We start from the raw sequence: 25,350 nt of genomic DNA, 5'->3' as shown, positions 1-25,350 counted from the left end.
CTCATTTTTTAATGGGTTGTCTTTTTATTGTAATTCTGTGTACAGGTCTCTTAACAGATACGTGATTTGCAAGTATTTTTCCCCATTCCGTAGGTTTTCTTTTCGCTCTCTTAAGAATATCCTTTGAAGGAAGAAAGTTTTACATTTTGATAAAGTCTAATTTATCTATATTTTTCCTTTCATTGCTTGTGCTTTTGGTGTCATAGCTAAGAAAGCTTTGCCTAGCCCCGAATCACAAAGATTTACTCCTGTTTTTTAGAAAGAGTTTTACTGTTTTAGCTCTTACTTTTAAGTCTTTGAATTTGAGTTAATTTTTGTATATGACATAAAGAAGGAGTCCATGTTCGTCCTTCTGCAGATATCCAATTAGCAGCACCGTTTGTTCAAAGGGTTATTTTCCCATTGAATTTTCTTAGCGCCCTTTGCCGAAAATCACTTGACCACAAATATTTCTGGATTCTCAACTTTATTCCATTAATCTAAGTGGCCTTCTGTTCTTAGGCCATTACCACGCAGTCTTGATTCCTGTAGCCTCGCAGCAAGGTTTGAAATCGGCAAGCGTGAGTCTTCCAACTTTGTTTGTCTCTAAGGTTGTTTGGCTCTTCTGGGCCCTTTGTGTCTCCATACGCATTTTAGGATCAGCTTGTCAATTTCTGTAAAAAAGGCAGCTGGGATTTTGATAAGGGTTGATATGAATCTGCCTCTCAATTTGGGGAGTGCTGACCTCTTAACAATGTTATATGAAGTCGTGAACGTGGGACACCGTTCTGTTTGCTTAGGTCTTCAGTTTCTTTCAATGATGTTTTGTTGTTCTCAGAGCACAGGTTCTGTGCTTCCTTTGTTAAATTTACTCCTAAGCATTTTATTCTTTCTCATCTTAATCACTTGTAAAATTATTTTTAACCTTTTATTTTAAAACAGTTTCAATTTTATACAAAACTAACCGGGATTGTACACTGAACAACCAAATTCTCTTTTTCCGTATTCATCTTTTAACATGGAGTCCATTTTTCTCCCTCTGTGGTTAGTAATCTTTGTATACAGTTTAAGAAATCTTCGCATGCCCCACAGAGAATTATTTTCAGGGTTCCAAAGTACCTTCCCGTTACCGGCCAGGCCAAGTGACGTCATGCCTCCGGGACAGGGGCATGTTGGTGACGTAAGTGGGTCATGGCTGACAGTGTGCACTTGGCCGCGTGGGATTCTGGTGAGCCACTTGCCTTCCAGCAGTGGCATCCGTGGTTTGACCGCTTGCAAGGAGCAGGACATCCTGGCTACCCACCAACAGTTCAGCCCAGAGAGTGGAGATGCTGTGTCACCCAGAGAACACAGTGGTGGGTTTGGAGAAGGGGCAAGTGGCCAGGAGACCAGGCCCCTGAATGTGAGGACCCTGCTTCCACTGCAGGCCAGCCTGGAGCGGGGTCCTGGGAACCCTGAGAGTTCCCGGGAGACTCTGGGATCCACAGGCAGAGGCTGTCCTCACCTCGGGCTTCTCCGCCAGGCTGCCCCAGGGTCTCTGAGGTTGGGCAGAGCTTTGGCCAGGATTCTGGAGATCTGGGTTCCAGTCTCGCTCCTTGACCTGGGCAAGTCGCTCTGCCATCTGGCCAGTCATAAGAGGAGGAATTGGTGTGGAGCAGTGGGGAGAGCTGGTGCTCTGGAGTCAGGCCCCCTTGGGCTCAGATCCCGCCGTCTTGGTGGCCTTGGGCAAATTACTTAGTCTCTCTGTCTCTGATCCATGCACTCTCTCCCCTCATGGGACCGTAGGTCCTGGCCTCTCCCCTGTTCTCCTGGACGACTGGAACGGCCTTCTCACTGGTCCTGCTCCCAATCCGGCCACTGCCAGTTTATTTTCCCAAGAAAGCAAACTTCTTAAGACAGATTCCTGGTCACTTTGCTCCCCAGCTTAGCATCCTTCACTGGTTCCTCATCACCCCAGGATGAAACCCAAGTCCCTTAAAAAGCCTGCAGGGCCCTGTGGGATGGGACCCCTGTCTGACCTTCCTGCATTATCATGTTCCAGTCCTCTGTGCAACGTGCACACACATGCCCACTCTTACCCATACCTCCAGCACCCAAACCACACCCAACTCAGGCCGTCCTCCACCTCAGGGCCTTTGCACATGCTGTCCCCTCACCTGGAGCACTCCCCCTCTTGTCTCAGTGTGGGTGTTGCCTCCCTGGAGCTAAGCCAGGCCTCCTTCCCCTGGTCCCCGTGCTTTTCCCCGTCCCAACACCCACTCCCTGTGTTGACATCGTTTTGCTCACTACTTTGCCCCTAGACTGCAGACTCTCTGAGGGCAGGACTGCATCTCTCCTGCCCCCACCTTCCCCTCGGGACTTGGGGCAGAGCAGGCACTCAAAATTGAGAGGATGAAGGCTGTGTATCTTCTACCTCCCTGCTCTCTCTGCGGTGGCTGCCAGGCCCCCAGGGGTGATGACAGGCCAGGACTACTGGGACAGCAGAAACCTTCCAGGGAGTGATGGATGGAGTGGCGGGCACTCGGCTCTTCCCGCCGATGCACGAGTCTGCAGAGCGGATGTTTGTGGTGATTCCAATTATGCTCCAGTTGATGGAGTGAGTTATGCTGGTGATGGCCTTCCTGCCCATTGGGACTGAGTCAATTTAGTGAGAATTAATTACAGGTGAGAAAGCAGCTTGCAAAGCAGTTAATATCTAAGCTCCCTGGAGTGTGATACACATGCAGCCATCAGCTTTGTCTTTGCTTGTCCTCTCCCCCCTCCCCGTCCACCCACTCCCTTGTGCTCGGATCTGGGCATCAGGGTGACCCGATTCAGGTCTTGGCTCCCCCGTGACTCACTCTCCTTTTCTGTCAAATAAGGGTCCTGCAGTCCATCAATCAGCAAGCGTTATAAAATTCTTCTGTGTCACATACTCTTCAGGACTTCAAAAACATGGGAGGCCACAGGCAAGCAGTGGCTCTGCTCTGAGGATGTCATGTCTAAAACAGAACCATTACTGCCATGGGGTAGCGCTTCACAGTTTACAAAGCAGTTTTAACCATTAGGATGAGCCTCTCAGGAGCCTTGTGCTATGTGTACCTGGTGGTACTGGTATCCCCATTTTACAGGTGAGGAAACTGAGGCACAGATAGATTGACAGCTTGCCTGGGATCCCTTCTGGGGTAGCTGGGCTGGAACCTGGCACGGACCGGAGAGGGAGTGTGCAGAAAGTCCTCTCTCAACCGCTGCGCAGCAGGAGGCGTTACCGGCCTCATCAGCACGTTTTCTCTCTTTCTCTGGGATGCCAGGGCTGAGAAGACCTGCGGGGCTGGAGGCTGCGTCCTGATAAACACCGCGACTCACCGGGAAAGAGTGGGAGGGTCAGGAGAGACCCCCGGGCCAGCAGGGAAACCTCTGCTCCAGGTTCAGAATGACCTGTGTCCAGAGCCAGCTGTGGGCAGAAATAAGAGTAAAGCACCACCCCCCGCAGTGGGCCGGCCACCCCCACCCAGCTGCCCTCTCGCTGTCGTCCACACTCTCTCCGCCCTCCGAGACATGCTTTCAGGAAAGGCTCTGGTAGCGCAGGTGCAGTGGGATTCGGTTTCTGATTCCGGCTCAAGCCTGTGGCCTCCACTTAAGGACACACGTGCTTTCTGCAAAGAGAACCCACTTACGAGTTCAAGACTCAGCCCCCCAGGCTGACCTTAGTGATGGGGCGGGGAGGGCCGGCCTCGGGCAGGAACTAGCTCATCCTCCGCCCCGGGACTACAGGCAGGGTGGCCGCCCTCCCTGTGTCCCCCCGCGGTTCCCGGCAGAGCAGGCCGCAGTGGGTGGCAGGAGGTCGGCTTGGGACATGATGAGGTGTTCAGGAAGTGGAGACCTTCGTAACCTCCGCATCTGCTGAGCCGTCTGGAGCACAGTGGCCTCTTTGCAGATGCGCTGGGGGCAGTGCCCTGAGGTCTCCGTCAGCCTCTGCCCCTCCCGTTCTGTCTCCCTCCCTCCATCAGTGCCCTCCCTCTGCTTTCTCATGTTTTCTTCCTTTCCCTTTCCTCCTTCCCCGCCTTCTGCCCCTGTCCCACCTCCCTGCCTCTCAGGCTCACTCCCTGTTCAGATGTGTGTGTTAAGAGAGTGAAAACTCTTAAGTCTCTAACAGTGAAACCTGTTCAGCAGTGGGATTAGCTGTCTTGCCCCGCAGTGAGCTCCCCGTCAGGGAGGCGGCTGAACAAGGCAGAGATCACCCTTCCTGAGTGTTGTCAAGGGGCCTTGGCCTCCTGGATGTGGGCCAGGCCACGGCTGGCCCGTGACTTCTGATGCGGAGCTCCCCTGATGTGCACTGCTCACTGTTCAGGGTGGTTTCAGGATCCCATGTATTTAAGATTGGGCCTCCTGCAGGTGTATTTGAAGATCAGGTACTTCTGTTGTGAGAAAGAAGTCTTAACACTCTTCATAATTTTAATACTTACTAAATTTACTTTAATTTTTAAAGCACTGAATCATGCAGAAATTTTAGAAAACAGAGGCAAGAAAGAAAAAAGTCAGTCCTAATTCCACGCCCCTGACACTGCACTGTTCACATTTTATTCCATTTCCTTTTAGCTTTTCTTTGTTCACTTTTTACACAGCTGTGTTCGGGTGGGGGCACAGCTTTGTACCCCCCTCATTTCTTGGCACTACACGCGAGTGTTTTTCCGGTCGCCGTCCTCACCATTTTCACTCGGGAGCGGGTGCCTATGATTTCTGTAGACTGTGCTGTGAAGCAGGGCGGCCCGTGAACCTCCTCAAAGACGGACACTAGTAAAGCAAGAGCTTTATGCTCCTTCCGGGAAGGGGCTACCCAACCCCTTAGCCATCTGGCAAAAAAGTGTGCAGCCAAGTTCCCACAAGGAAGGGGAGAAATGACCATGCTTTAAACCCTGCTCCGTGCCAGGAGCTGCATGGGGGCTCTGGCCATCAGGTACCTGTGATCAGCAGGAGCGTGCTGTCACCCTTGTTTCATAGGGTCTGAGACGCTGCTGTGAGGCCCCGTGTCCTGGTCTGTATGGAGGCCAGGCCTCCAAAGCCTCAGGGGAGCTGCCGGGAAGGGGGACCTGTGCTCAGTCCTATCGACCCGTGTGTAACTGGTCTTTCGGGGTTTCAGGATTTCCACGGAGCTGTCTTGAGGACCTTGGATGAGATGGACCAAGAGGGCAAGGACACGTTGGCCAGGGAGGAGCTGAGACGTGGCCTGAGTGAACTCCCAGCCATCTGCGACCTTCACCAGGGGATCCTGGAGGAGCTGGAGGAGAGGCTGGTGCACTGGTGAGCGGCCCCTGGACCCCCTCCACCCGCCTCCTCGCTGCTCTGGGGAATTGGAGAGAGGTGTCAGAACCCTACCCCCACGTGTCTCCTCCATTTGGCTGATGGGGAAGCCAAGACACCAGAGTGCTGGGTCGTCGGCCCAAAGTAAAACAACTGTGGGAGGTTCGGCCTGGGACCCCCACTGGGGATGCAGTGCCAGCCCCCACTGTCTAACATGGGGTGGTCACAGGCTGGTTCTCACTGTCCTGTCCCCGCCTCCCCCTTGGCTGCAGGGAGGGCCAGCAGAAGGTGGCTGACGTCTTCCTGGCCCGGGAGCAGGGGTTTGAGCACCACGCCGCTCACATCCTGCAGTTCGACAGGTACCTGAGTCTGCTCGGCGAGAGCTGCCTGCAGTCCCCCCGCCTGGCAGCTGCCGTCCAGGAGTTTGAGGTGGGTCCCTTGGTCCTCCACAAACCCACTCTAAGGATGCAGGGGTGTGGGTCAGTGCGGGGGTGCTGAATGCAGATCAGTGGGGCTTCTTAGTAGGCCTGAGGCTGGGGCCAGAGGGGCCGCCCTTGGAGGGTGGGGGTGACCCAGCAGGGGGAAGAACCTAGAACATCCCCCTTTGGGCCATCGGTGACAACTTAGTGAGCCCTAGGCGTGGCCTCAGCCATGAGGAGGGTTTTAGTGGTCATTCTCCTAGAGAAGCACAAAACAAGCTGGGGCCCCAGCCATGGGAGTGGCCAACAGAGGGCCACCAACTGCGGATCCAGTTATTGGGCAGCCAGATCAAGGACTTTCTTCTGTCACTGACACTAGATGCAAACGGGGGCTGGGAGAGACGTGCTGCTGAGTGTAGCACAGTCTGCGAGCCCGAAGGAATGACCTGTCACGTGCGGCCGGGCGGTGCTAACCTGGAGAGGGGGCCTGGCTTTGGAGACGGGGAGGTGCTCAGCCTGGAGGAGGTGCTGATGGGACAGTGTGGGGGGCGCCGGAGCCCTGTGGCTGGGTCTCATGGAGTTCTGTTCTGCTCGTCCCTTGGGAGCAGCGGAGTCAGCAGGGAGGCGGCCAGAATGTGAAGCACCGGATGCTGAGGGTGGTTCGGCGCCTGTTCCAGTACCAGGTCCTCCTCACAGGTGGGCTGCGCACGGGGTCGAGGCACACCGAGGTGGTGCGGGGAGGAGGGCTCCTGCCGGGGGGCGGGGCGGACCGGCGAGCTGTGCTGTCACGCCTCCTCCCACTGAGACGGGAGGGGCCGAGGAGGCGGCCGCCTGCCTGGCCAGCACCTTCCCTCTGGCTGGGCCTCGGACCCCCTGCTGCCACGTGGAAACCTGCCCAGTGGCCACCTCCTGTGTCTCCCTTCAGCCTCTCCCACCCTAACGCACAGGAACTCACAGCTTCCCTGGTTCTGCGTGTCCCCCCGTCTCAGTGGGTCTCATTCCCCCAAAGCCGTTGTTATCCCCGGAGCACTCCTGAGTCAGTGGACGTTTGCCCCCTCTGACCTGCTGGCCCTCTCTGTGGCTTTGCCACTGACCACTTCCTGCTTCTCAAAGCCCTTTCCTCTTGGCGCTTCTGTGGTCTCCTCTCTCCCTGCCTCCCTCCGACCTCTCTGACAGCTCCCTCTCCGCCTCTACTGGCCACCTCTCCTCTCCGCGGGCCCATAAATGTCAGTGTTTCTCGGGGCTCAGTCCCAGGTCCTCTTTTCTTCTTTCTCCATGAACTCTCCCATGGGAATGTCATCCCCTCTGCTCCCTCCACGTGCCAGGACACCCTTACCTCTGTCCTGAGCATCTGCCTCCCGAGTGGGCAGAGACCCCTGGCCTAGGAGCTGATGCTTTGGTGCAGAGACAGCACCCGCACTTAAAGGCATGCACGTAACTCCTGGGAGCGGTCAGGCTGTGAGAACAGACGTTCAGGCCGGGGGCGGAGAACTGATCCGCCCGTTAATCATTCAACGTTAATTCAGCAGGTGCTCATTAGGCCTCTCCCGTTTGCTGGGCCCTGGGCTAGGTGCTGGAGCGGTAGAAGTGAAGCAAGCAGTCAAAGTCTGTGATGCTGCGGAGCTTTTGCTCAAACAAATAAGGAAATGAAAGTGTAGTATGTCCGTGATAAGAGCTCTAAAGAAAAATAAAGCAGATTAAGGACTTAGAGGAGAACCTGGCTGCTTTAGTAGACACAGCCCTCAGGGAAGACCTCTCCGAGGAGGTGCCGTTGAACAGAGATCTCAGTGAAGTGAGGGCGTGAGCGGTATGAAGAGCTGGAAGAAGAAAGCACCAGGTAGAGGGGTAGTGAGTGCAAAGGCCCTGGGGTAGGAGCGAGCTCTGCATGTTCAAGAACAAGTGAGAATGCCAACACTGCCCGGTGAAGGGTGATGTGGAGGGGCAGCGGGAGCGAGGCCAGCCCGTGTAGAGCCCTGTGGTGTGCACGTATGGAAGGTCTAACATCACGCTCTACCAGGTCGGTGGTGACGTGCCTCCTCCAGCAGACTGCGTGCCTCTTGGAGGCAGGTTTCATCTCCGCATCTGTATCCCAAAGGTGCATCGCAGTCCCAGGCACACAGCAGGCGCTCTGTCAATGTTTGTTGAATGACTGAATGACTGGCAGCGGTGGCCACGATGCCGTGGTGATCCCAGGGGCTTGGTGTGCTCATGTGTTGCTGTGATGGGGCAAACAGGAGGGGTGGGGACACCCTGTTCTTCTGGAACTTTCCTTCCATCTCTGGAGAGAAGGCTCCTGCTGTGGACAGGAGGGGCTGGCCTCCCCAGGACACACTGACTCCTGCTCTTGCTCACTCCACAGACTATTTAAACAACCTGTGCCCGGACTCGGCCGAGTACGATAACACGCAGGGTGAGTCCAACGTGACCTCAGAGCCCCTCTTCCCCGACTCCAGACTCTACCCAGGTCCCAGGCGCCCGGCACGGCCCCCTCCCCACCAGCTGGGGGTGCAGGCTTCTGAGATGACCCCTCTTCACCCCAGCCACAGAGACTCCCCGGGAAGGGCTGACATCCAGTCAGGGGAGGAGAAGGGGCGACCAGAATTTGGTGATAGGAGGTGGGGCCAGCTCTGAAGCACTCACCCCAGACTCCCGGTTTCCTCCTGGTTCTGCGTAGCTGTCCCTGCATGTGACCTGCCAGGGCTGTCCCTATTTTAACATTCCATGTAAAGCCAGGGGAGCTGAGGCACAGAGCGGTCCTGTCACGTCGAGGTCACTTAGGCAGCAATGGCTGAGCTGGGACTGGGCATGTGACCTGACCCAGCAGTGGGAAGGCTTGGTGCTTCCCATATACAAGGCCCTGTGACTGCAGCGGGGACATCGGGGGAGGGGCAGCCGACAGGGAAGAGGTGAGAATGGGGCAGTGAGACCGGCTCTCCCCAGAAGGCCCTGTGCTCTGCTCTGCTTCTCTCTGCAGGTGCGCTGACCCTCGTCTCCAAAGTCACAGACCGCGCCAATGACAGCATGGAGCAAGGGGTAAGTCCGGCCCTGGGCACCTTCCCTCAGGTGCAGGTCCAGGAGCCCCGCACTCTGCCCAGGGCTGCCTTGTGAGACCCCACTTCTTGGGGAGGGGGCAGTGCAGGCAACCATTTGTCTCGTGGAATCTTGCAGAGAGCCTTGGGTTCTGGCCCTGACACTTGCTGTATGACCCCAGGTCCTGTGTGTCCCTCTCTGGGTCTCCAGGTCATCATTTGAGTGATGAGAGAGGCTGCAAACTTGCACAGACACGGTTCTGATGCCCCGACTGTGGTCTGAGGCCATCTGCATCCGCACCTGGAATGTTCTTTGAACTATAGATTCCTAGGCAGGCCTTCGATCTTCCCAGTGGCACTTCTGGGGGTGGGATCCAGAGACAGGCATTTTTTACGAGCACCCCAGGTGATGTTTTGCCCACAAAAGTTTGAGAGCTGTTCATCCAGGGGAACACGGGAGCTCTAAGCACACACACAGTTCTGACAGGGAGCACCTGTCAGATATTATTGTCTCTGCTTTCGGGAGACACCAATCAGATATTATTGGGTTTCTGTCCAGGATGGCCAGCTTTATCACACATCCTATCTCTGTTCCAGTGGTTTCCACGGTTACTCGTGTCCATGTATTTTCTGCTCCACTGAGATGTGAATGGGTTAGAGCTGTGTGTTGAGAATGATCCTGAGGCCAAGTCCTAGCTCTGTGGGAGAGAGTTCAGGGATCAGCTGGTGATGCCTTGCATGGGCAGAGACGGGAGGGACGGTGGAATGTGCGCTGAGCAGTTGCTCATCTTTGCTGTGGCAGAGGCACAGAGCGTGCTTGTAGTGAGCCATCCGCAGGCAGAGAGAGTGGAAGGGAAATCACTTCTGTGGGACACCTGCTGTGTGTCAGATCTTGTGCCGGGGGTGGAGGTGCAGACAGAAGGCGTGAATCCCAGGCCTGGAGGAAGTCACAGCTTTGTGGAGCAGCAAACATGAGGACATGAAGGACCACGATGGAGGAGAGGGAGAAAGTGCCCCAAGGTTCGGAGAAGGGAGACGTCTCTCCAGCGGGGACTGTGAGATGTGGGAAGAGATGGTGCAGGAGTACCCCCACACAGAGGGCTGTGCACCTGCAGAGAAGGCAGAGGGAGGGGAGGTGGTCCCGGAGGAGGGCCTGGCCTGGGCACAGGCCTGAGATGGCGAAGAGGGGGGATGTCAGAGTTCAGAGGGCCACCTGCAGTGGCTGGGAGATGGGAACAGCTTGGGCGTGGCTGGACCAGAGTCTAGGGAGAGAGGGCGCTGGTGGAGGGTGTGTACCACTCGGTGTGAAAATCCAGCAGGTCAGACACGCCATTGTCATTAGGCCAGTCCATGAGCTCCCTGCACTTTGTCATTTTGGCATCTTGTACGTACAGTGAGATTTCTCTCAGTGCAGCCAAAAACCAGAGGTGCTTTGGAGCCGGCGCCTCGTCACGACGCGGCAGCAGACAGCTGGGCTCTCCACACTTCCCTGTGGTGAGCGAAGCCTCTGCCTCCACAAGGAACAGCTAGGTCAGGAAGGGCCGCGTCGCCCCTCCTGCCACGAGCTCCTGCGTGCAGCGCCCTCCTGAAGCAGGAGCTGGAGTAGCCCACGGCCGCATGCCCTCCTGGCCTTGCCCAAGGGCCAGGCTGGCTGCTGCGCCAGGATGCACAGGCCGGCTCTTGTCTCCCCAGCTGCCGGTGGGTGCCGCACCAGGCCTGCTCGGGGCCTGGGGCCTCTGCCTCAGGCTTGCTGGGGCGGGGCTAGGACTCTTCCCAAATAAGCCCAACCCTGAGGCAGAGCTCAGTGGTATGAGTATTCCTGAAGGATGCGCTGGGCTCTGTCTCTGCTCCCACCCCACTCCAGCCACTTCCCAACTCAGGCTTCCTCACCTCCCAGCCCTGCCATCCCATTCTCCATCTGGCAGCCAGAGTGATCCTGTTAAAATACGTCTACTGGTACCAGTCCCCCCGTTTGCAAAGCCTTCCATGCATCCACATGGCCTTGAGTGGAATCTGGAAAGTACTTATTGGTCGTGAGGACCAGGGAAGGCTTCCTGGAGGAGGCAACGTTCATTTGAGGTTTATGCTCACATTGAACCATTCCCACAATTCCTCACGAAAGTCATAGCTGGAGGTATGATGTCTAGGCAGAGCCAGATTCCACCATCAGACCGATTCAGAATGGGACCCACATACCACCCAACACCCAGTCTGAGGTGCCACATCCCCTCCTCCCCCCAGGCCCTGGCTACCTCCATCCTGCTTTCTGAATAGAGTTCATTTTTTAGTGTTTTAGAACACTTTTAAATTTACAGAAGAAATTAAAATAATACAGAGAATTCCCATGTATTCCACACAATTTCCAGTTACTAACATCTTACATTAGTATGGTGCAGTTGTTGCGTTAAAGGACCAATACTGACATAGTATTGTTAACTAAAGACCGCAGTTCATTCGGATTTCCTGAATTTTTGCCTGATGTTTGCTCCAGGTTCCCATCCAGGCTATCACATCGCATTTAGGCGCCGCGTTTCCTTAGGCCCCTCTTGACCGGGAGTTTCTTTGATTTTGATGACCTTGACAGTTCTGAAGAAGGCTGGTCAGGTGGGGTGTAGGGTGCCCTCTGCTGGAACTTCTCCAGTGCTTTTCTCCTTGTTAGACTAGGTTTATACTTTGAGGGGAGGAAGATCACTGAAAGTACTACTTTCGTCACATCGTGTGAAGGGTACATACTGGCAACGTGATTTATGACCGTCGGTGTTGACCTTGACCACCTGGCCAAGGTCATGTTTGTCAGATTGCTCCACTGTAAGATTACCCCCCACCTGCCCTGTCCATCCTCTTTGGAGGAAAGTCAATGTGAACAGCCCTCTCCTTGAGGGCGGAGTGTCTACCTAAATTATTTGGAACTCTTCTGCAAGGGAGATTTGTCTCTTCTCCCTCATTTATTAATGTATTCAGTAATTATTAATAAATAAGTTATACCAGTAAGGACTGATGGATATCTATGTTGTGTTTGGGTTATAATCCCATCTACTTAATTTTATTTCTCAAACTGTTCTAGCTTTGGCCACTGGGAGACGGACCAGTTCACCCCTGTGCCCCTTTCACATACGCCCGCTAGTGTGGGTTTGGGTGGGGATTTTTATTTTGTTTAGTTATTTTTTGAGAACTTCCTTACCTCCTGGAACTATAAGATGCTCCAGACTCATGTATATTTCCTGCCCCAGTCTTAGAATCAGCCATTTCTCCAAGGAGCTCTGGTTCCTTTAATTGGATGATGGTATTAGAAACCAAGATCTGGGCATCAGGTATGTTCATTGCTACTGGGGTGGCATTTCTTCTAGGTTCTTTTAGCTACAGAGCACAGAAATATATCTATAGCTATTTCTATACATAACCATCTGCATCTGTAAGGTAAATATGAGTTCTAACTGGTATCTTCAGTTCTTACCATACCAGCCTCCTCCCCTGGCTTGTCTGTAAATTTCCACTCCAACAGGGAGAAACCTGGCTCCACCACCCAATGTCCATTTACTTAATTGATCAATCTGTCTACCTTCTTGAAAAATATTTTTCCTGGGTTTGGAAATCTGGGTTGACCAATACTTTCTTTCACTGCTTTAAAGATGCTACTCCACTGTCTTATGGCCCGCATAGTATCTGATGAGAAATCAGCTATGTTTCTGTTTCTCCTCCTTATGTGATGTGTCCCTTTTTTTCTGGCTGCCTTCCAGATCTTCTCTTTACATTTGACTTCTAGAGGTTTGACTATGATGTCTGAATACGTGTGTTTTTAGTGGGGGTGGGTGGCATTTATCCTGCTATGATTCTTAAGCCTCCTGGATCTGTGGTTTGTTGTTGTTCACCAATTTTGGAAAACTCTCTTGGATGCTCTGCTGCTGCTGTTGTTTTTGTTTTTCCCCACACTCTTCTCTTCTCTTTGTGTTTTGGTTTGGTTTATCTCAGCTTACCTATCTCCATGTTCATTCATCCTTTCCTCAGCTGTGTTCAGTTTGCTGCTAAGTCTGTCAAAGGAATTCTTCATTTCTGATACCACATTTCTTATTTTTCACATTTCCATTTGACTCTCTTGTGTAGTTTCCATCTCTGCTGAAACTCCATCTGTTCATGAATGCTGTCCACCTTTTCCACTAGCTCCTTTAACATTTTAATCATAGTGACTCTAATGTCCTTGTCTGATGGTGCCAGCATCTGTGTCACCTCACATTCTGGTTTTCTTGAATGCTTTGTCTACTGAAAATCAGTTGGGGTTCTCTTTTGCCTCTTGTGTGTTTCTCGTAATGTCTGAACACCATAGCTCATGTGTAGAGGAACTGAGGGAAATGGTATCTACCCCCAGAAGTGGGCATGCCTCTTTTTTGGTCATGCCGTTCGTGTCAAGGGTGGGAGTTGCATCAGTCCAGTCAGCAGTTGAGCTGGGTTTGGGTTTCGTTGTCACCATCGTCACCTTCAGAGCCCCGCAGACGGGGCTCCTCTAGAAGGGGGTTGCCATTACCTAATGCTATTTGTGGGGGCCTGAGGTGCCAGAGAGTTTTCCTCATATTCCTACTCCATCCTCAGCTTTTAGCAATCCCTGCACCACAGAAGGGATCTCTGTGTGTTCTTGCCCCTTCTCAGAGGTAGACTGCTGGTTCCTGTCACTCAGTCTTAAGTAGGGCCTCCGAGCCTGGCTCTGCCAGCACTCCCGTCCCTCCCCTGCAAGGCAGCCGAACTCTGCCACGCGTCTGTGGCAGGTCTTGGAACGGTTTCTGCTTTGTGTGGGTGCACGATCCTGGGCCCAAGAGGTTGGCTCTCTCAACTTGGGGTAGACAGCTGTGACTTCGGCCTTTTCCCCAGAAGCAGTGGATGGCTCTTTGCCTGGGCTCTGGGAGGGGGTGTTGCCTCGCCTTCCCCAGGGGCTGAAGGGTTTTGTAGGAGAGAGGGGCCTGGGGAAGTAGGCAGGTTTTTGTGCCAGCCCCCCAGTGACAGCCTGCATGCCTTCACCACCAAGGAGGGGTTCTCTCTGGCCCCCAGCCTTCCTTGTAAACACCTGGCAGAAACTCCTGCAAATTCCCCTTGTGTCTGAGCTCCCTGTTATTCTAAACGGTCCCACCAGCCCACCCTGACCTTTAAGAAGCCACTAACATGTTAGCCGCTTTCTGCCCACCCTCCGGCGCATACACTCTCTCGTGTGTCCGTGGAGGGGCTGGTCTGTCTGTGGGATTCAGTTCACTTGGTGGCCTTGGGAGCCCAGCTCTCCAACTGGCATAAGGAGAGCTACGATTTCGTAGGAGCTCTGGCTTTTTCTCTGTTCAGGTAGGGGCCTTGTCCTCCCGCCACTCTTCTGTCATAAGTGGAAGTGGAACAACTTTCATACATTTCTAATATGTAGGATTTTATGCCCTAAACTAGGGACGGTACAAAGGCTTTTTCAAGGCATTTTCTCTACACACGATTTTCACCTTGTTTGTTAACTTTAGATCCAACCCTGCATAAGGTTCCGGGGCACCTGCCCCATGGTTTAGGTGCTCGTTATTTGCAGTATTATGGGGCGGTGTTCCCAGGGGAGGGAGGCCTGTCCCTTCATGTATTGGGGATGCCCAGTGAGGGACTGACAAGGAGCTCCCGTGCACACTTGCTTTTCTTCAGGGAACCATTTCCTCCCCACGATGTGTTTTCTTGGTTTCCCTCCCTCAGATGTGTCCCCACCAAGGCTGCAGGCCCAGAGAGCCAGTCTGTCCACGGGCATCTGTCACCTCTGGGCTTTTGAAGTCTGGATGCTCCAGGCCTTTCAGGGGACTCAGGCTAGAGTAGGAGCAGTGGCCGGCAGACAAGCAGCAAGGCCAAGTGACCACCCCTGTGGCGTACAGAGAGCTGGTGGTGTCCGACCCCAGGCCCGGAGGGACTAGCCGACCTGGGCAGCCCACACGCTTGGCGTCCTGCAGACCGGGCTCAGTTCCCAGTCCTGCCACCGACAGGAGGTCGGACAGGGGGCGAGGCCCTCTGGGCTCCGTTTCCTTCTCTGACGAGGAAGCAGTGCCACTCCTTACAGAGGAGACAAGGGGCCCTGAGCATCTCCCCCCCACCGCCTGCTCCCACCCACAGGAAAACCTGCAGAAGCTGGTCCACATCGAGCACAGCGTTCGGGGCCAAGGGGATCTCCTCCAGCCAGGAAGGGTGAGTGCCACCCGCCAGGGGCAGGGGCAGAGGGCGGCCCGGCAGGCAGGCAGGCGGGCAAGGCCCTGATAAGCACCATTGTTCAGCTGGGCTGGCCCCAGACAGGCCGGGCTGCAGGTGCTGCACCGGGGAGGGAGGCGGCGGGGGGGTGCGGGCTCTTTTGGGCTCCCCAGGCCCCCGGCTGCCACCCCTGGGCTTTTCCACTCTCAGGGCCTTTAAAGGAGCAGTGCCACTTGAGTTCAGTGTTCCCTGGGTCCTTGTCACCTCTGAGAAGAAGAGACACCAAGTGTTCTTAGTTTAGTTCAGCATTGCTGGGAAATCAGGGGAACCATCTCTCAGGAGTCCCAACAAAGCATTTTAAAAATAACATTTTTCAAGAGACAAATTTACCCACTTTAAAGCTTCCAAATGGAAAGCATAAAACTCAGCTCAAAAATAGTCAAAAAAAATTTTATACAGTAAAAGCTGTGTTTGTTACCTATTACCATCCATAAAGGGCAAGAAGCAGAAGAGTGAGAGATTGTGCTCGGGAGATTTTACTCAACACTGGCAGGGATCTCACTGGTCTGAGCGTCTGTAAAATCACACCTAGGGGTTTGGCCTGGGTCTTGGAGCTCAGTGAATATTTATTAAATACCTGTTTCTATCCTCCAGATTAAGGGGGCTATAGTAGCAACTGTTCACAGGTTTGCATCTATTTTAGCAAACTTTCAGAGGCTCTTCTCTGACTGGACCCCTTGTGATGGCAAACCAAGGGGCGAGTCGTTCTTTGGACCGCTCTGGCTGGAACAGTGTCTAGTTCTTGGTGTAATTCAGGGCGGGTGATCCTGCAAGGCCAGATACCTGTCTCCAGAGCTGCTCTTCCGAGCACAGACCACCTCTCCTATGCTGGGAATTCTCCCATCAGCCGCTCTGGAACTCTGGACAACACCATAAATTGAGTTTTCCACTCAAAGGCCTCCCGCCACCCTTCTCCAGGACAGTAGGGGGCATCAGCCTGACCCCCGAGGTCTGCTTCTCCCCCCACAGGAGTTTCTGAAGGAAGGGACGCTGATGAAAGTAACAGGGAAAAACAGACGGCCGCGGCACCTGTTTCTGGTAAGTACCTGGCCCCCGACCAGGCGCTGGGGACTGTCCAGTTCTGCGCAGTGTTCTGGGGCCGGTATTCCAGGACGTCTGGAAAGGAGGGAGGAGGACTAGCCCAGAGCCGAATCCTTAGCAGGAGGGTCATTCTGTACAGCCGAGCTTTCCAGAAAGCTGAGAGCTTGACCCTTGGAAGCCACAACCCATCCCTCATGTATTATTTGAATGATTTTGAGTGGAATGTTGCCAAATTTTAATGATCCATGTGCCTGTCTGAAATGTCCTTAAACTGGGAATGACTGTTAACTGCCTTATCCAACACGTAAGGGGAGTTGACGTGGCGAATCTCCCAGCAGGGGGGAGGCAGAGGCCCCGAGGGAACCAGGGTTTGACCCGAGCCACAGCCTTTCTCCACGGAGCACAAGGCGGGCTATGGTGTAACATTTCTGGTGGTTTACAGCCACGGCCTGGAACTGCAGGGAGTGACCAAGCCTGTGATGTAGCGACAGCCACCTCAGAGGCTGCTGAGCGGCAGGCGGCTCTTCGTGCCAGTCCTGAGACACTTTGCCATCTAAGTTCTCCCGGCTCCTTCCCCGTGAGCTGTCACTTGCTGTTGCTGTCAGCCGTGGCTGCCTCCTTACACTTGGCTGGAGTGGTGTGCAAAGTGGAAGCAGGGCGGCTCTGAGCCGGTGTCCAGGGCCTGTCTGTGCGGACGTGTACTGAGCCGGCACCTCCTGCGAGCTGGGCGCTGGGAACCAAGAGACGAACATCACGTGCCCCGGCCTCCTCCCCCCGTGCCTGTTGTAAAGACCGAGTTATAAGAACAGTGTGGGCAGAATCTCAGAGCCAGGGAAGCAAAGCAGAGGATGCAGGAGCGGCAGGGAACAGAAAGCGGAGCGGCCCAGTGGCAGGCTGACATTGAGTGTTTACTGGGTGCTCCGCACTGTGCTGAGTGTGTCGTGTGTTTCCTGGAGAAAATGGTATCCGAGTTAAGCCCACAAGGAAGGATAGGAGTTTCTCAGGTGCACGAAGGAAGGGCGTTTCAGGAGCGGGAACAGCATGAGCAAAGAGTAGAGGCGTGAGCAGCTCGGCGTGTTGGGAGGAGCTCTGTGGGTCTCATGGAATCACTGGCTGCAGGTGGGCTCTTCCGCTCCCCAGTGGGGTCTACACCGTGGCTCAGCCACTTGGGGCTGAATCCCGGGGAGAGCTCATGGTCCGGAGAAGGGGATCCCAAGTCTGCAGCTGCCGGGCAGGTTAGCTGAGCTTATGTCCCAAGGCCTCCGCAGGGCTGCATGGGTCAGTCTGCTCTGCACGGAGCACATGTGGTCCGAGCTCAGGGGCTCCCCACCCGCTGCTCCCTCCTAACAGCCACCCGTCACCTCCCTCGCCCTGGTCGGTGGTGCTGCGGTGCCCGGGGACATCTGGCTAAAGGCAGGAGGAGCTAGGATCCCTGGGGAGCTTTGAGAGGGATCTGAGAGCCAACCACTGGATGCTCGGATTTGAGTTCTCAGAAGGGTCCTGAAGTCCCTGCAGATGCTTGAATCCCTTTCTCTCGGTAGTTTTTTGACCTCTGCTCGCTGCCTGCTGTGACGTCACTCATTCTGCAGCTCCTGTCTGTCTCCTCCTGTGTCCCAGGATGTGTGTGGGGTGTGCAGATGGGGCCCCCGCCCTGTTGTGGATCTTGGAGTCCAGTGAGGAAGCCGTCCTTGTTCCATGTTAGAGCCTAATATTTGAGAACTTTCTGTTGAGAAGAAATGCACACCATGTGGGCGGGAATGAGCTGGGCTGAGCCGGTTAGATCCTCACCAGACACTCAGCCCCTCTGCGGCCCTGACACAGTCGCAGACGTGTCTGAGTCTCCAGTTTCCCACCAAGAAAGTGGAAATCCTAGGCAGTTTGGGGAACTGATTGGGGGGCCTCATGTGTCTGACGCATAAAAACCACTTATTTGATGAGAATTTCTACCCTTCCCTCTGAGGACCCACAGGACATGGGTCTCCGCCCCAGGGCAGCCCTGTGGTGAGTTGGAGCCCATGACTGGGTCTCCTGAGTCCTTTCTTCTCCAGGATGGAAAGTGGGGGGGGTCTGGGCTGGTAGCAAAGAGCATGGGCCTGGGAGTCAGACTGGGTTCACGTCCCAGCTCTGCTGCTTGCTGGCTGTGAGACTGCAGCAAACTGAGCTCCGTCTCCCCTCTGGCCGTGCCCCCCTTGTCCCTGTGCCTGTCACAGGGGCATCAGATGCCAGGCAGAGACACAGTGTCACCATCTCCCCCTCCCCCACTCCCTCCCCCTCCTTCCCTCCCCACCCTCTCCTCTCCTCCCCTCTCTCCCTCCCCCGGGCTCCCTCCAGCATCAGTGTGGCCCCTCCCCGGAGCCTCTGTCTCAGCCATGGACAATGAAAGGCCTGGTCTCTCCTTCCTCTTGTCGTTGGTCCGTAAGGCCCCCCCCCAGGTCTGAACCTGGGACCCCTTCTTCTCTCTGCCTCAGGACAGGACCTCCCACTGAGTGGGTGTTAGTAGTTACCCCCTGGAGGGGTAGGTGGGTGGAGGATGGATAGACGGACAGGCTCTTGGGCCAGCGAGCACCATGGCAAATGTACTTAAGGAAGAACTTTTCTTCCTTCTCGCATGCTAATTTCATAAAATAACCTTAACAGAGGTTATTGTGAGCAAAGTCAGGGCATCTGCCCACAGCACGCAGGGGCCTCCGTGATGCTGGGGGGGGGGGGGTTCCCACAGTGGCCCTGGTGTCCCCTCTGGCCCCAAGCAGTAGGTGGGGCTGCCCACTGGTGGCTCCTTATTGAGAGAAATTCCCCCTTACTCCTCCATGAGGAGCCCCTCTTCCTCCCTCCACGGGGCTGTAAACACGCTTTGAAGAGGACAGGAGGTCCGCGGGCAGTTGGGAGGCAGCGTGGTCCTGAACCACCCAGGGAGCCTCAGGGGCTAATGCCGTTGCCATGGCAGCAGGGGCAGCCACAGAAAGGCTGGGGCCCCGTGGTGAGTGACACCAGCAGTTCCCCAGGGTGGGTGGGGCCTGGTCACCGTGCGGGCCCCCCCAGCACACCACCCTGGACACTCGTGGAGGCAGCCTCATTGACTCGCGACCCTGGCTCTGCCACAGAGGAGCTTTGGGATCCTGGGAGGCTATCAAGCCAGCCTGTGCCTCAAGTTTCTCCCTATGAGAGGGGGAGATGGTGACAACAGTGTCTGCCTTTTGTTAGCGGAGGCCTGTTGGAACCCCGCCTCACGCATTCTTTTATGATCGTCTGTGGCTGTTTTTAGGCTCCAGTGGCCCAGTTGAGCAGTTACGACAGAGACCATCTGTCCCACAAAGACTGAAATATTTACTCTCTGGCCCTTGACCAAAAAAATTGCTGGACCTGGTCTACTCCAACTCCATGTAGAGACAGTGAGGCCCAGAGAGAGGAAGCGTTTGCCTGAGGTCACACAGCAGCTCTGTGCCCAGGCCAGGTCTCGGCACTGCCCTGGCCAGAAGGGCCAGTGGTGGGAAAAGTCACCCATTCTGCTTCCTCAGCAGACTCTGCAGGGAGACGAGGGTGAATCCCGAGTTCTTGTCCTGTTTCAGACCCTGAGATGCCTGTCCTGTCCCATCCCCGGGACACCCTGGTTTACATTGGCTCCCGTGTGCCAGGGCTCGCCAGCGCCACTCAGTGTTCACAGTGCGGTGGGGGTGGGGATGTCCCCCACGTGGCAGGTGGGGTGGCTGAGGCTCAGAGAGGGAAGCGGCCTGTCCATAGTCACACAGCTGCTGCAGAGCAGGGTCAGGATTGACGGCCCACAGCCCCACCCGGAGCGTGACGTTGGCTCTTCAAGCTATAAACCTCTCAGCCAAGCAGGAACACTTTCCTAGGGAGGTGAGGTGTCTTCACTGGGTTTCTCTTGTCTGCCCTGCGCGGCAGCGGGCAGCTTCAGCTGTTCACTCAGCAGACAGTAGTGGGGCGCCTGCTATGTTACTGGAGGTCCAGCAGCAAGCAGGACCACCATCTCCCTGTCCTCGGGACCTGCCTCCCTCCCTCCCTCCCTCCTTCCCTTCCCTAGCTCTGCCTTATGGAGGCTTAATTTATAGAGAGTAAAATGCATCCGTTTTAAGTGTACGTGTCAGTGTGTGTTGACAGTTGCACACCATGGTGGCACCACCACCAGGGGTCGAGATCAGAGCACACCCAGCCCCCCAGCACGGTCCCGGGGAAGCAGCGTGCACCCCTCTGCGTCCGGCTTCTGTCACTCCGTGTGTGCTGGAGGTCCACCCCCGTCGTCCTGTGTGTCACTTGGTTCGCCTGGTGGCCGAGTGGCTGTGCTGAGCAGCGTGGCTGCACCACAGTTTGTGTGTCCGGTCACCTACCGGTAGACATTTGGGCTGTGTCCCTTTTGGGCTGTGTCCCTTTTGGGCCTCTGAATGTTCCCAGACCTCACCTTTTGTGAGTCTCCGCCTTTGCTCCTCTTGAGTGTCTGCGTCAAAGCGGGACTGTGGGGAAGCGGCTCACGTTTCAGCCCAGAGCGGCTTTGCTCTCCCTCGGGGGTCCCTGGGGATACAAGGGATCCTCCAGGACACGCCCATGCAGCCCTCCGGGGCCAAGTCATGTCTGACGGGTCCCCTCTCCCCAGATGAGCGATGTGCTCCTGTACACGTATCCGCAGAAGGACGGGAAGTACCGGCTGAAGAACACGCTGGCGGTGGCCAGCATGAAGGTGGGTCCCCAGTGCGGGAGTCCAGGGTGGGCGGGTAGACCCCAGGGGAGGAGGAGACCCAGCAGAGGAGGAGCCGGAGCCCCATCATGTGAGTTACAGCAGGTAGTCCTGGGAGAGCGGGGTGAGGGAGGGCTTCCTGGAGGAGGGGGGCTGAGTCCCAGAGTGGATATTTGGGTAGAGGCTGAAGGAGAGAAGGAAGGGAGTCATAGGAGGAGGAAAAGGTATAGGAAAGGCTTGGAGGAAGAAAACAAGCAGGTGTTAATTTTTTTAAGTGTGTTTATAATACATATAATACAAAATTTACCATTTTAAACATTTTAAGTGTGCAGTTCAGTGGCATTAAGTACATTCACATTGTTGTGCAACCACCACCACCATCCATCCCCAGAACTCTTCATCTTCCCAGACTGAAGCTCTGTCCCCATTAAACACTGACTCCTCTCTGTCCCCCTGACCCCCACCATCCTCCTTTCTGTCTCTATGGATTTAGTTAACTGTGGGACTGCCTGTGAGTGGAATCACACACTATTTGTCCTTTTGTGATGGGCTTGCTTCACTGAGCATAATGCCCTCAAGGTTCATCCTTGTGGTAGCAGGTATCAGAATTTCCTTTTTAAGGCTGAGTAGTACTCCATCATATGTGGAGACCACACTTTGTGTACCTTTCATCCATCCATGGACTGGGTTGTCTCCACCTTCTGGTGGCTGTGAATAATGCTGCTGTGAACGTGGAAGTACAGAGACCTGTTAAAGGGGAGAGAGAGGCCAGCCCAGCTAGACAGTCTCATGGGTGAGGTCGGAGAGGCGGGAAGGGCCGGGTTCTCTGTGACCAAGCTCAGTGTAACTTGGTCCCGAATATGGGGCCCTTGGGAGCTAATGGGGATTCGTGATGAGCAGGAAGTTTTAGAAAGTTAATTCTGGTGTAGCGTGAAGTGGTCAGAGAGGGGACACTGAGGTGGGAGAACGGAGGGCAGAGGTGAGGGCTGGAGGAGCCTATAGAGGGCACCGCGGACCAAAGCTTCCGCTCAGGAGCCTGCTACAGAAATGCTGAGGGAGGGTGGCCGCTGAGCAGCGACTTGTCCCACACGATGGGCTCTAAGAGGGACGCTCACAGCCTTCTGAGGGGGACGGTGCAGAGTCAGAGTCACCCCCTCCTCCAGCACACAGCATCTGCCCAAAAGAAAGGCTTGCCCTTTATAGATGAGGAAGCTCTGGCTCAGGGAGGGGCAGTGGCAGGACCGGGAGAAGAATCCGGTCTGTGAGGCGCCCCCACTGCCCCCACCTGAGGGCTGCTGTCGGTTTCCAGGTCAGCCGCCCGGTGATGGAGAAAGTGCCCTACGCCCTGAAGATCGAGACTTCCGAGTCCTGCCTGACTCTGTCTGCGAGGTATGGGGCGTGGGGCGGGGGAGGATCTGGGGCAGGATTTTGACGATGGGAAAGTTTGGAACAACAGATACTACACCTATTACCATTTTCATTTCGGTATCCTTTTGGGTCAGAGGACTTTTGTTTTTTTCATCATGTCTTGTCCATTTTTGCGTTGCAGACCACTTTGAGAATCTGAAAAATCTATGGCTTCTCTCCCCAGAAACAATGTGCATACACATAAAACATTACATAGAATCTGAGGGGTTTCCAGAGTCCGTTGCTTAAATCTGACAATCACAATACCTCACGGCTGTAAAACCCTACAGATTATTGGGTCTTCACAGGAGTAAGAAAAGTTAAGGCCAGAGGAAAGTGCGTGGTGCAGCTTAGTTCATAAAGGGGTCTGCGTTTAGGCTGCCGCGTCTGGAGAGAGAAAGAAAGATAAGGGGTGAGCAGCCAGCCCTGTGCTTTCCCTGTCTGAGGGTGAGGGCTTTCTATCAGGGACTGCTTTCCTCAGCCCTCAGGCTGCCCAGGGATCCGTCCTCGTCCTCTCTGGCTTCCCACAGAGAAGGAGCTCCCCCTCCCCTCTTCCAGGGCAAGCGCAGCTCCAGTCCCCGGAGCTCAGAAACGGGGAGGTGGGGCTCCTGCCAGGGGCCGCTCTGGGCATGGGGGCGGGGGGGGGGCAGGGTTCCCTAGGTCTGTGTGTCTTTCCTCCCAGCAGCACATGACAGGCGGCAGCAGGTCCCGTTGTGGGGTGGCCCTGGGCCTGGGACGGTACTCCGCCCTGGCGCACATTGTCTGGTGGATGCACTCGCCCACTGAGTGTTTATTAGCTGCTCCTCAGTGTGCGGTCCTGTGCTGAAGACACAGACCGTTTAAACCTTGACTGGCTTGGGGAGGGCCCACTTCATAGGCTGAGCTGTGAACTGGTTACAGTGCGGAACGTAACTGCTGTAATAGTTAGTAGTGACAACAAAAGTGACATGCACGGGCACCTGCCAGGTGCCAGGTGTCTCCTCTGACCCCCACCCCCACCTTGGAGGTGGGGCCTGCAGCTCCTCCCCTGCACAGGGAGTTGAGGCCTGGAGAGGTGTCCCCCATGAGCCATGTGAGGCAGAACTGAGGTTCAGACGCAGGACTGTGACCCAGGGCGCTTCTCCACTGCTGTCTCCTGCCTGGGGGGGTGGAAGGAGCCTTGGAGATTCTAAGGAGTGACCACCGCATCTAGGGGAGTGAGGGAAGGCTTCCTGGAGGAGGTGATGCCTGGGTGGGGTTCTGTGGCCTCTCCAGGTGAAATCAGGGGTATAAGGAGGCCCAGGGCATGGTTCCTTTTGCCCAAACGTGAAGCGAGGGTAGTGGCAGGCCACGCTCAGCCCTTCAGGTGGGGCTGCCCTTTTCTCCTAGGCAGGAACACTGCCCTTTGGCCAAGTGGCCTCAAGGAGCCACTGTCACTGACAGGTCAGTCTCCTTCCTGATAGCCCAGATGCTACACGCTGAAGCTTCCAGGGGACCCAGACACCTCCTTCTAGGGTCGCGCGGCATCTGGCTGCCCACCACCCTCCCTCCTAGGCCAAATCCTTCTCCCCGCAGAGTCTGCACACTTAGCGCGGGGTGGGAGCGACACCTAGTGGGCCTTGTGAGAATTTCCACCCGCGGCCTCTTGGGCAGCTCAGCCGGGTGTGGCGCCCACCACTCAGGAAGGGGGTAAAGAAGTCTGCTTTCTGGGTGAGTGAGTGTCAGGGAAGTTATGTGGGAAGATGAGGAGGAAGGTGGAGAGACTGGGGCCTTTGTCAGCATCTGTCTACCTCCCTTCCCCGTGATACCCCGCCCTTGGCCCCTACCAGCCCACACCCTAAAGCATGGGACCCTCTGAGCCTCGCTTATGCCCCTGGAACAGTGCTTTGCCATTGACAGAGCCTGTCCACACCCCACGGGTCCTTTCATTCCCCACGGCAGCCCTGGGAGTTGAAGGGGTAGCGTTGGCGTTCCCAGGTTACAGGCGGGGCCCCGAGGACAGCTAACGTGCGGGGCTCCTGCTCGTAGGCGGAGGGGCTGAGGTGCAAGCCGGGGCCGGCCTGGCAGGGGGCGGGTGCTGGCTGGTGGGACTTCAGGTGCGGGAGGCTCAGCCGTGGGGGAGGGGCGGGGCGGCCAGCACCCCGCCAGCCCTGAGAGGGCGGGAGGCAGAGCCCCTGCGCCCTGGCACACTCCAGCTCGCGCCCACAGCTCCTGTGCGGAACGGGACGAGTGGCACAGCTGCCTGAGCAGAGCCCTCCCTGAGGACCACAAGGCCCGGGCTCTGGCCGCCTTCCAGCACAGCGTGGAGGTGAGTGGGGCGGCTCCGGGTTTCCAGGACGACTTGCATCTTCTTCCGTCAGGGCACTGGGTCCTCCTTCCGACCGGCTTGGGCCGTCACTGTGCCACCCACAGCCTGGCACCTCCAGCTCTGTTTCTCCCTGGAGGACACAGAGGGGCTTGCACTAGTAGGCTCCACCCTGGGCCACACACACACACACCCCGCGCAGGACAGGGTGTGCCTGTCCAGCTGGTCTCCTGACAATGCTGCTCATCCGATTCCGTTGCTCCAGATACGCGAGAGGCTGGGGGTCAGCTTGGGGGAGAGGCCCCCTACCCTGGTGCCTGTCACACACGTGATGATGTGCATGAACTGCGGCTGCGACTTCTCCCTCACCCTGAGGCGGCACCACTGCCACGCCTGCGGCAAGGTGAGCCTCCCTCACGGGGAGCCCCTGCACCGAGGTGGCACGGGGTGGGGGCTGAGTGGTGTCCAGCGGCGTGTTGGGCCCAGACTGGGGCGTGTCACACCCACCCTGCAAAGTAGGGGTTGTTCGTTCCCGTTTTGCTGATATCCTCAAACTCGGGCTCCAGATCCCAGGCCTGATCCACTACACCACCACGTGCTCAAAATTGTAGCGTGCACGGTTCTTGTCCTGGGAGAAAAAAATGTCACGTCATGGTTAGTGACACAGGCTCGTCAGAAACACAGATAAGCTTACAGCATGGTGACAAGAGTTAGTAATATGTTGTGTATTTGAAAGTTGCTAAGAGAAAAGTAGATCTTGAAAGTTCTCATCACAAGAAAAAAGAATAACTCTGTGTGGTGATGGGTGCTAACTAGACTTCTGGTGGTCGCTGCATCATACAGTCGTCCCCAGGTGGCCAGGGCAGGACTGGGTCAGGACCCCATGGATACCAAGCTCTGAGGATGCCGAGTCCCTTATGTGAGATGGTGTGGATTTGCATATAACCTACACAATCCTCCCATATATTTTAAATCCTCTCTGGA

General features: G+C 55.6%; 1 protein-coding gene across 1 annotated transcript in view; it reads left to right on the top strand.

Moving 5' to 3' along the window:
* Positions 1 to 25,350, top strand: part of FGD5 (FYVE, RhoGEF and PH domain containing 5) — a 56,641-nt gene that overhangs the window by 21,244 nt on the left and 10,047 nt on the right. Inside the window, 11 exon segments of the mRNA XM_032458694.1 lie at positions 5,099 to 5,259; positions 5,532 to 5,688; positions 6,287 to 6,374; positions 8,038 to 8,088; positions 8,653 to 8,711; positions 14,816 to 14,887; positions 15,917 to 15,985; positions 20,595 to 20,678; positions 21,985 to 22,064; positions 24,270 to 24,369; positions 24,632 to 24,769. Of these exon segments, the coding sequence (XP_032314585.1) occupies positions 5,099 to 5,259; positions 5,532 to 5,688; positions 6,287 to 6,374; positions 8,038 to 8,088; positions 8,653 to 8,711; positions 14,816 to 14,887; positions 15,917 to 15,985; positions 20,595 to 20,678; positions 21,985 to 22,064; positions 24,270 to 24,369; positions 24,632 to 24,769 (1,059 nt within the window).

This window comes from Camelus ferus, chromosome 17, assembly GCF_009834535.1.
Source record: "Camelus ferus isolate YT-003-E chromosome 17, BCGSAC_Cfer_1.0, whole genome shotgun sequence".
NCBI lineage: Eukaryota > Metazoa > Chordata > Mammalia > Artiodactyla > Camelidae > Camelus > Camelus ferus.
Note: the sequence above shows the minus strand (reverse complement) of the source record. Positions and strands in the feature narration are given on the sequence as shown.